This window comes from Atta cephalotes (genome assembly GCF_000143395.1).
Source record: "Atta cephalotes unplaced genomic scaffold scaffold00023, whole genome shotgun sequence".
Taxonomy (NCBI): Eukaryota; Metazoa; Arthropoda; class Insecta; order Hymenoptera; family Formicidae; genus Atta; species Atta cephalotes.
Window position 1 is genome coordinate 847,951 of NW_012130087.1, and position 11,280 is coordinate 859,230.

Consider the following 11,280-nt stretch of genomic DNA (forward strand, 5'->3'; position numbering starts at 1 on the left):
TCTCTCTCTCTCTCTCTCTCTCTCTCTCTCTCTCTCTCTCTCTCTCTCTCTCTCTCTCTCTCTCTCTCTCTCTCTTTCTTTCTTTCTCTCTCCTTGCTTTCTTGTCGCTGCATTATCCCACACATAATCGAACGCCGCGCGAGAAAGAAAGACCCACTTTCGTTCCTCACTTCCTTTGCTGCTTACGCGACCTGATTTGCGGTGTGCAATTTAAGCATCATTCACAGAGAAGTTTGCCAAAAAAAATCGTATTGACAATTAACACTCCTATCGACATTTTTATTATCACTAAAAGTCACTAAAATGCAAGAGGGATGTAATATTTGATCGGCAACGATGTAATAAAAATTTTAATTATTTAAAACTGAAACTTTAGCTTCTCCTTAATTCTGTTCCAAGGATTCAGTGTTATTTATCTCAATTAAATTTAGTTGGAATCTCGTAATCCTTTTTCGCAAATAGTAAGCGGAAGGATATTCTAAAAGCGTAGGCGAAGCCTGATGACACATTCTGTTAACGGGTTCCGCCCTAAACACTATATGCATCGTGACGGATGAATCCCGATGAGTTCCATTAGAACAGCGAGGTAAGGTGATAATAACAATGATGAAAATGACGATGATGATAGCTGAAATAGAAACACCGGAATACGCTGTAAGTAACAGCCGAAGCTGTTTCCTGCAAAAGGTTGCATCCTCAGCAGGCAGGTCTCATATAACTGGTTCTATAATCGCGATATAAAATTGTTTTAAAACGATGAGACTTTAATTAGAATTCATCGGCTTCAAGAAAGCAATATAACATATTCTTGTCTGATATTTTTAGCTGTCACGTCAATTTCAATTATTATGGAAAAGCTTATCATATATTTTCAATAGGTTATTATATATTTTATATATATTTTATATATATAAAATTTATATATATATTTTATATATTATTTAAAAATTAGTGTAGACAAAAGGAGAGTAATTAACAGTCGATTTAAAACATTTTAGAAAATATGATAACTTATTTCAAAACGTTTTGGTCGTTTCTCGCTGTTGACTGGATCAAGAAGAGAAGAGAGGAATATAAGGAAATCGAGAGGAGGGAGAGCGATTTGTCGCTGTAAAGATATGAACGATCGCATCGGGGTTAACGGAGGTAACCTCGACGTCTGGACACGCGGGAAACAAATGCTCGTGGATTTACGAGGTTATGCCTGTGCGAAGATAACGGCGCGTGAGAGGCCGGGTAGCCCCTCTCGAAAGGAACGTTAAGGCAGCGCTAATCCTGTACTCACATTAGTAAAACCCGCCACGGACAGCCGGCAATAAGTAACATCGGACACGGAGAGGATATACTACGACTGCGTACCGCGGTTGCGAAAGTTTGAATGTATTTATGTTTATCGATTAAGCATTTTTTTCGTTCCGAAAAAATTTGAGAAAAAGGGGGGGGGAGGAGAGAGAGAGAGAGAGAGAGAGAGAGAGAGATGCTCTAGTTTATTATCCGCATTTAAATACAAAATAACAATAACATTATCAATTGTTATAATTTCCTACTCAATAATGTAATTGTTACGCATACGACATTACATACAACATGTATTATATTACATTTATAACATTGAGTAAAATTGAAAGAAATTATTTATTACGATTTTGATATTACTAAGAAATAATATAATTAGAAAGAAAACTTTTAATTTTTAAAATAACAACAAACAAAAAATTCAAGGCTAATGAGAGTCAGCGTGGGAGAGAATGCACAAATTATTAAATTGGAACGATTCATTTTATGCACTTGATGTATGATATCATATATAAAAAATAAACAAGACATATATCTTCTTTATTTCGAAATCTTGAATGTTCAAAATCTCTTTATAGAGTTTAATGTTATTATTACTCTCTAAAATTTTTAGTAAAATCTCACTCTTAAAGATTAAAAATTGGGTCACTCTTTTTTTCAAGATTGAGAACTCAATTTTTCACGGAGTGAAATTGCACTCCAAACAGAATATACTTTATATTTGACGGATTAAATTTAGTATATTGCTTTAGTTATTTACACTTATTAATTACTTCAGTTTATAACTTATTTATAATATTAAAAACAGTTTTCCAATAATGTTAGTAAATAATAAAATTGATCGTTATAATTAATTTTAAGAAGAAATAAGCCTATTTAGAGAAAGAGAATTAGAGAGAGCTGACTTTATTTTTTAATAATATATTTGCATGAATTTCTATATACATTTTCCAGTTTTGCACTCTGAATATTTTCAGTCTTGAAGTAAAACTATATTTTAAAAATATTAGTAAAATTTTAAGGAGCTATATGTATATTCATATATATACGTATTGAAAAGTTGCACTGTCAATAGCTCGAAACATGTTGCGACAACAAAGCCAGCTGTGCGTAAATCGTTGCTATTGTCCGCCAGCAAATAGACGCCTATTCGTTGGCTTGGCCAATAAATAAATTCTCAGGACGTGCGATCATTTGTAGTGAACGCGCGTCGTAAATTTTTGCGGGGGCCGCGGGATATTTAACCCGTATCAGTATGATGAATGCTTAATTTTCCCGGGCGCCATTTTTTCGTTGTGGCGAGTGAATTATTATTCGAAATCGCGCGCGTGTGGGTTGATCTCCGTGCGCTCTGTAATCAGTGCTCTTTTTTTCGACTGATATGTTCGTAGGATAAGCAACTCGCGTATGAGAAAGCAAAGCGGTCTATTTATCGCCTTCCAACAACGCTGATTATCGCGTTAGCCAATTGATTACTATGACATATGATTGAGTTTCAGCTAAAAGGAAGGAAATGATATAAATCCCAAAGCAATCCTATCTATTAAAATATCTTTCGGCTCTAAATAGATTTCCTTGAAAATATATAATGAAAATATATAATGCTTTTAAAATCATTATTTCTTCCAAAACTAATTTCTTAGAAAATGTCGAGTTAGATTGTCGTCAGAAGAAATATTGGCTGCGTTTAGCAAAAAAATAATTTTGCAATTGTTGTAAGATTTCTTCAATATGATTTATTCTTGTCCTTTAATTCCTTATTAGATCTAAATGTATAACCAATCGTATTAATGAAGCCGTATTAAATTGACTCCAACAAATTTTGAGGATCTATATCTCTATTTAGTGTAGATATATTTCTAATTAATATATCTTTGATTAGTATATAATAATCAATATTTTATATAAAACAATTTCACAATTTTTTTTTTAAATGGCTTTCTTTATTTCTCAGAATTGATACCCTTTTGGAATTATTGCGTAATTTTTTTCTATCAAGTATCATGTTGTAGAGCACAGCTATAAATTTTTATTTAAAAAAAAATCACAATTTTTTTGAATACATTAAAATTGAAATTTTTACAAAGCCGTTGTATTTTAGTGTTCTACAACATTTAAAGTAGTTTAGTAATTTTTTTTACTTCAAAGAACGAAAAGTATTGTGAATACAGTACTGTTAAATGTGATGAGATCCTTTTGACTTCGGTGCGACCTTTACTTTCAAAAGGTGTTACTATAAAGAGTTAAAGAATCTTATAATAGTTACAAAGTCATTTTTTCTGAAATTTATTTGTCAGTATACGTATTTTCAACATCGTTCTGTACTGCTTGCATTTTCTATGAATGCGGTATCAAAGTGCGAAAGATCTCTCACAGTACGGAATCGACGTGGAGAACGATCGAGGTAAGTCGTGATCGCGCAGTTCGCGAATCCGATCCTGCAAGCTTCACGATTCGTATCACGTGCCGCCACGTGCGCTTATCGGATTACTCAGTTGATCATCGACCGTCATTGGACACCGGCTGCAAGTCACTGCAAGTCACGGCTCGGGAGATACTCTATATGCGCTACTTATTACGATCGTCTGAATCTGACTGTGATAGTCATTCGCGACTACTCTGAATCAGAGATTATACGGGTATCGCGAAAGGATATGATTTAACATTCAACTTTATCACACTTTAATTTCTTACACAATTTCCGTGAAACGGCAATCATTTTTAACAAGTGCAATATCTCTTATCAAAGTTAGCGCATGATTATCTTTACTTTGTCACTCAATTAATAAATCTTTTGCCGTATTCGTTAAGAAACATGATGAATGTAGTAAAACGGTTTAGAGGGAAAAAGATCGAAGAAAGAAAAAGAGGCAGGAAGGAGAAGAAGGTCAATCTGACAGAATCGGAAGGAGTCTCGGAAGGAGTCAGTGCGATAGAGAAACAGTCCAGACGGAGAGCGAGAAGGACGACGGGATGAGGAACGAGAATGCGGCTATTAGGTTTATTTGCCGTAATTGGGGGAGCTTTAACGCGCTAAACCAAACACCGGTTATGGCCGCCATAAAACTACCCACAATCACTTAGAGCCGGCGCGCGGTACGCGCTTTTTCTCCCTATTTATTCCGCTGCTAGTCGCCGCGCGCGATCACGAGGACGAGCAGCAGGACGAAGTGGACGGACAGACGGGACTGACGGGAACGAACTGGAGTTACCGGCAATTTGTTATTTCTCGACTCGCGAATTCAGCTACCCTCGACTTTTTATCGTCGTTTAGCACAAATTTCATTCCTCCCGCGATCCACCGCGCTTAAAATATTGCATTTCGCAGCAAAAACGTTTTGCTGCTCTTGTAAGATTTTTTAATATGATTGTTTCTTGCCTTCAATTCCTCATTGGATCCAAATGTATAAACTAATCATATTAAAATATCTTACAAGACAATTGCAAAGCTCCTTTTTCTGCTGAACGCTACCATTATTTCAGATAATTTGGAATGAACAAAATATATCATCTTTTTAAGTATCTTTTTAAGTATCTTTTTAAGTATAAGTATATTCGTGTACTTTATATTCAGGAATATACAGACTCTCAACTCGCAATAACGTTATTTGCAACTTTCACAAACAAAAGTTCAAAATATCGCGGCCATATTTAATATTAGAAGACAAATTTATCGCTGTCTTTTCTATTAATTACTTGATTATGATTCTTGCAATGCGGCGTGTTTGACATTTTCAACAAAGATTAATTAGAGCATGATACTAATCAGATAACTTGTCACTGCTAAAATCATTTTAAATTTATCGTGCTAAAATATCGCGCTATAAATCTCACATTTCATTGCTTGTATAAGTGCTAAAAATTAATTTAACTAGGGTTAGATGTAAGGAGCAAGAAAATCTCCGCTCATACGTGGCCATTAATCATCGTAACAAATAACTTCTCTTTGCGAAAGCAAATATCTTATTTCATTTATGCTTTACAAGCGTTTTGACGTACGATCGTCATTATTTACCAGTAAGTAAAAAATGTCCATCTTTTCTGACATCGTCGGACTGCCATTCTGAGAACAGGAAGAACGTCATTCATTGCGGAAAAACGTATTTTCATATTTTGAAATGCATATATGGGAAATATGTGACGTTAACGAGCTATATAGATCTGACGGATCGCGTCTCGACTTAAGAGACATCAATGCCCGGACAGGTCCGAAAACTTATTAGATATAAATATTGTTGATGAGTAAGTTGGATTTGAGTATCGTTCTCACTTGGATTGTTTAAAATTCATCAACTTCTCACCTAACAAATTTATTGATCTTTTTTGCGAAAAAATATTTTTACAAAAGAAAGTTACATGCCAAATAAATATTTATGGACCTTTGCAGAAAAACAGATCATTCGATTGAATCCATTTCTTATATCTAACAGTTTTTTATTTATGACTTTCGAACTTTTAAGTGTCTAAGGACCGGATTTTCGGTCAATTCTTATTAACTGTTTGAAAACGCCAATTGTCAGCGTTTTATGCCAAGGATTATTAGCACAAAAAGTCGACTTTTCAGGATAAGCACCACAAGTGTGTTACCTGTGATGTGTTTCAAAAGCACAGCGTGTACCTGACAGAAAAAGAAGATAAGTGATGGCGGCAGCAATAGTTATCTTGTGGTAATGTTTGAACGAGTGAAAATATTGTGACGGTGATAGATTTGATGCTGGTTCTGTGTTCTTTTAGCGGCGTGCCGGTAAAGGCGGTCCTCCTTTGCAAAATTCGGGTAAATATGTGAAGCCAGAAAAGTCTACTCTTTCTATTTCCACCTCGACTGTTAGTTTACACAGAGCAACAACCGGTCCGACGCTGCGCACAGTGGTGCCTATAAAGACGGACACAGGACAACCCAGTAAAAGGTACGAATGAATATTTACGACAAAGCGAATAACAAATTTAATGGGCTTTTTTCTTTTAATTGATATGACAGTAGATGAAATGTATTTGCCTAAATAAATCTTCGATCATGATTTCATGATGATTCAGACTTATTGAATTCAGACTTATTGACAAATTTGACACATTGTCTGCTTAGTTAATCCATCTCAAGAGAAATTTTATAATCTGACGATAATTTTAATTATTTTCAATCAAATACAGAGGAATTTTTTTTTAAAGATAATTAATATCAACTTTTAGATTCATATCCATGTGTATATATCTTTTATCATTTTTTTTTATTCATACACAACAGAATATAGTACAATGGAATACAAGAATTAATGAATAAATTGTGTTCATAATAAGCCAAAAAATTATTCCGACTTAAAAGAGCTTCTTGTCATCATTTCATAGAAATATTTTTTGTTTTATATTCTTTTAATATGAATCAGAGACAACAAATTACTAAATAGTAATTCCACAGCAAAAATATTTCAAGAATATCTTTAACAGATTAATCGCTACATCAAGTATATGAGTGACATGCATTTCATTGCAATTTTCACATTCATTTGTACTTTGAAAGAGCTCACAGAATAAATATACAAAAGTAAAAATGGTATATTTTTGAGTTTTAAACTGATAGCAGAATATGTCACGATTGTTGTATAAAGCGTCTACAATGGGATTTTAAGGTGTGAAACTTAAGCTTTAAGCCTTAAGCCGTAAGAAATTGGCCAATCATCGATTTCCTTACATTCGATTGTGATTTGTCAATTTTTTACGGTTTAGGGCTTAAAAGCTTAAGATTTACACCTTAAAATATCATTGTAGACGCCGCTTAAGTGGTCTAGTATTATAAAACATTTGAATTCAGCAAATTCAGCATGACAGTCAACGTGTTAAAGAATATTAATGTGCTCAAGCGAATAATATGTCTTTCAATGCATGAAAGACTTTGTCGCATTTTCTTCGATCTGGAAATAGCAGCGGCTGCAAAGCTCAAAATCGCTTATATACACATTTTTAACGCTTTAAGGCGCTATATATTTGGGAAATCTATTATCTACTCTCATGTGATTTCTCTCATTAGCCAACAATTTAAGATTTTATCAGTATATTTGGATATTTTTCTGAATAAACTTTTAAGAATTCAGGTTTTGTCCGGTTAAGCACCACTGTCCGCGGCGCCGAGGCTGCCTTTTGTGTGACGCGGCGATGTCGACTTACAAATTGGAATACAACGGAGCGGGAGTTAGGAGAATCGTTTCACGCTTCGCGGGGGCGCCAAGTGGAAGGCAAACACCGATAAAAAATGCATGAATAAAGCACTAATGGAGCCTCCATGGAAGAGAAATAAACCTCGAATAGTCTTCGCTTCTTAAAGGTGATGACGGGCAAGCGATCGGACATCCTTTTCTCGCATTCAGTTCCCACAGCATCGCGGATGATTTTTAAGTTTGAAGTGACAAATTTACATAAGAAAGATCGTTCACAAAGATCATCTAACTAATCGTCATTAATCTGATATTCTATTTTGTAGTTATTTATTATTATGTATAAGTAAATTTCTTATGGAGGAAACTCATTCTGATCTCCCCCGAAGAAATATGATACTTCGAAATTGACAGCGAAGAAGAATCACGCAACGTAATAGAATCATACATAAACTATCCGCATGAAGCGAGCATGATCGAACATGATCGAGCCGCTTATCACGCCGGCTAGCATTTCGCGTGAATCACCTGCCGACGTTTTAACGACGTGCAGTAGCTAGTTTGTCATACGGACCAAAGTACGGTGACATGCATTAAAGTAATAATACGAATTACTACGTGCGTCCATGGAACAGACAGTTGATCGATATATATGTTGCAAATTACTATATATTAATGAATTTACACTGAAATGCTTAACGACTGCATATTAATTTCGACTTCATCTTTTGATTTATCTTATAACTTTTCTCATTTTCGTTGCGTTTAATTTTTAAGGAAATTATATTATATATTTGATTATCACACCAACATAAATAATATTATGATATAAAAAAAATTTTCTACAACATTTAATTCTGTACATTATAATGAATTAATTCTGAACATTATATTACGTAATGCCTAAGATGTAAAATTTTATCAAATCTTTATCAAACTGTGTTGGAGGAATCGAAATTTTCTATCCATTTCCTGTCTTACTGTGTTGAAAAGAACCCGAATTAGGGGTCGAAATGTCTGTACAGGTAAACTATTTGTATTATTCATTCTTTATGAATGAATGTATCTCATATGTAATTATTAATAATTATTATTAATATTTATGACGCTAATAATTACTATGGCAATTTTAATTAGTTCGTGATTTCTTGAAAGCAAGAAAATAAATTTATATATTATATATTATATATTTATATTATATATTTATATAAATAAATATATTTAAGTTAAATAAAATTATTGTTATACAAATTATTTGCGAAATTATCGAAGTGTATATATGTGTCTTTTAAAGGGATAAGTCACATATAAAACGTAAATAATCATATTCTTTTTAAAAAAATATTCTTTTAAAAAAAAACAACTGCAAACTCTTAGGAAAATGCCACACAAACGCCGTTATTACTGAAATTTAATGTAAAGCTTTCTGATTGCATTTTTTCGGGGATTATACTTCACCTTGCACCCAGATAAATCGATGAGGAAGCAAGAAACCTATCAATCTCGATGATAATGTCGCGTCTAATTGTCGCTTCAATTAATGTGAGACCGAACGCGACCATGATCGACCGATTGATTGGTCGTACATGATATCCCCCGTAAATATGGTGTCATTTCGTAGGATGATTCACCGATGAGCCGGACTGCTTCAAGGACAGTCATCTTTATCATAACTTAAACAGCGCAGAGCTGCATTTTATCACCACTGATGTTAAAATCGCCAAAATTCAAAAATTCCCATTACAACAAATAACGAAAGTCTTACAATCAAATTACTGTCGTTTAAAGAAGTTTAAAATATGTCTTCTTCATATTTGATTTCACTTACAGTTTTTTATAATACTTTTAAATTGATTGATATTTCTAAATCCATCGTGTATTAGAGAACAAGTAATTAAAGGTACAAATTAATGAAGATGATACATTAATTTTAATCATTATGTGATTTTACTCTAATTTTATTTATCTCATTGTGAATTTATTTCAATCTATAGATTTATCTCACGTAACTCGCTAAAAACTATCGTAAGTTCATATAATTTTTTATATCGGAAAAAATAATTTATGTAAATTATTGAATGAAACAATAAGGATTTTTTACATTTTTCATTTTTGTTAAAAGATAACACTTCATCCTTCATTTATTTGCATCTTTGTTTGTCTTTGAAAAGAAGAGCGCACGCGTTCACCTGTGTCATGAGACGATCAGCGCCAGAGCCTTCCTCGTCCTTAAAGATGATGTCCGTGTTATAATTGGGTACCAGGTCTCGGAACCTGGGGTCATATCTAGTAATCCGTCCCTCACTGAGTCCGCTCGCCGGTAAGGTGTTCTCGCTGACATTTGGCACATGCTGTTTGAAGACCAGAGGAGTAAGCTTCCTCAGATTCGGCCGTCGGCCGGCGCCTCTGCCGGGTCCGCACGCCAAAGCAAAACCACTGTTATCGAGCACAGGCAGCCAGAGGCTGAGGAATAACAGAAGAATCTGAAAGAGCGAAGTGCCTACGCGACTCCCAATGGCATAGTGGTGGGTCGCCTGGAGGCCGCGGCGACGGTGATAATGGTGCACCATAATCGCGTGCCTCTGCCTCGAGGTCGACCTTGCGCGGTCACTGCTCTCGTCGTCTCCAGAACGGCTGGGAGAACGACGATGACGACGACAGCGATAACAACGGCGGCGGCAGCAGCAACAACGATGACGAGGGTGACAATCCGCTTGACGTTCTGCTACCGATTCTTCTTCTCCGCCTCTTGCCACTGACCTCACTCACGCTTAACCATAACCAGGGCATCACACACCCCCCGTGCACGCACTCTTACCACCGATGTGATCCCCGTATTGCGTTGTTAAACTCCGCGCGCGACCGATCAAAAACTAAATGATAATTCACCGAGAGAATCTGAACACGAGCGATCGACAGATCGGCGAAGATTGACTATGACGAGGTTACTATCTCTAGGAGGATCGAAAAAAGATCCTCTTTTTTTCTCTTTTGATTACCGTAAGGAGGTGACATACGGTCACCACACCGGGATATCATTAACTCGTGATACCAAATTGGAGAATTTACGAGAAGGGATCTTTCTGCATCCTAAATGCTGTCTCACAGAGAATTATTCTAAGCCGAATTTCCTCGACTGATCGACGTTCTCTCTACCGGTACTGGGCCCTTTAAATTCTCGTCGACACGCGCCAAGCCAACACTCCCGTCTTTCCGGAGTGGAACCCTCTGCAATCGTTTTCGTCGAAGAGAAGGTACGTGCGAGTCGACTCACTTGACTGAACTCGGACGAACGACGTCCGGAAGCTAGCGCACGTTTTCCGGACGAGCCGGTGGTGGGAAATGCAGGATGGGTTTCGGTGGGTATTCCTGCGTTGTTTCTTTGGTCTGACCAGGTCCAGGAGTACCCCTCTTCCTGCCCCCACCCCGCGGCAAACGGCCGGCGAGACCACCGCCGCTGGCTGCTGCTAGCTGCTGGTCGGGCTGGTCCCCGTGAGGCTTTCGTGGCCTCCAAAGGTAGTGGTGGATGATCTCGCCCCTCCACCTAGGGCCTCCTGGTACGCGTGACTGACGTCACGAGGCCCGCTGTACCTCTATTGGCCGGGGCGGGGCGTTTACCAGGTAAACGAAGACAGGTGCACGTGACGGGAGGGAGAAAGAAAAAGAAAGAGAAAGAGTTAGAAAGTATGAGAAAGAAAGAAGGGTAAAAGGTAACGAAGAAAGAACGAGAGAAAGGAAGAGAAAGATGATAATCTTCCAGTTTTCTTCTTCGGCTAGACGCGATCGGTCTCTCATTCTCTTCTACTCATCTTATTCTTCTTTTCTCTCTCTCTCTCTC

The 11,280-nt window shown here is 36.4% G+C and overlaps 1 protein-coding gene across 1 annotated transcript in view; it reads right to left on the reverse strand.

Annotated features, from left to right (window-relative positions):
• LOC105619830 (sonic hedgehog protein A) overlaps positions 1 to 10,012 on the reverse strand; it is a 43,465-nt gene extending 33,453 nt beyond the window's left edge. Inside the window, exon 1 of the mRNA XM_012201347.1 lies at positions 9,632 to 10,012. Coding sequence (XP_012056737.1) covers positions 9,632 to 10,012 — 381 coding nt within the window. The remainder of the gene's footprint in view (positions 1 to 9,631) is intronic.
• Between the last annotated feature and the right edge of the window lie 1,268 nt (positions 10,013 to 11,280).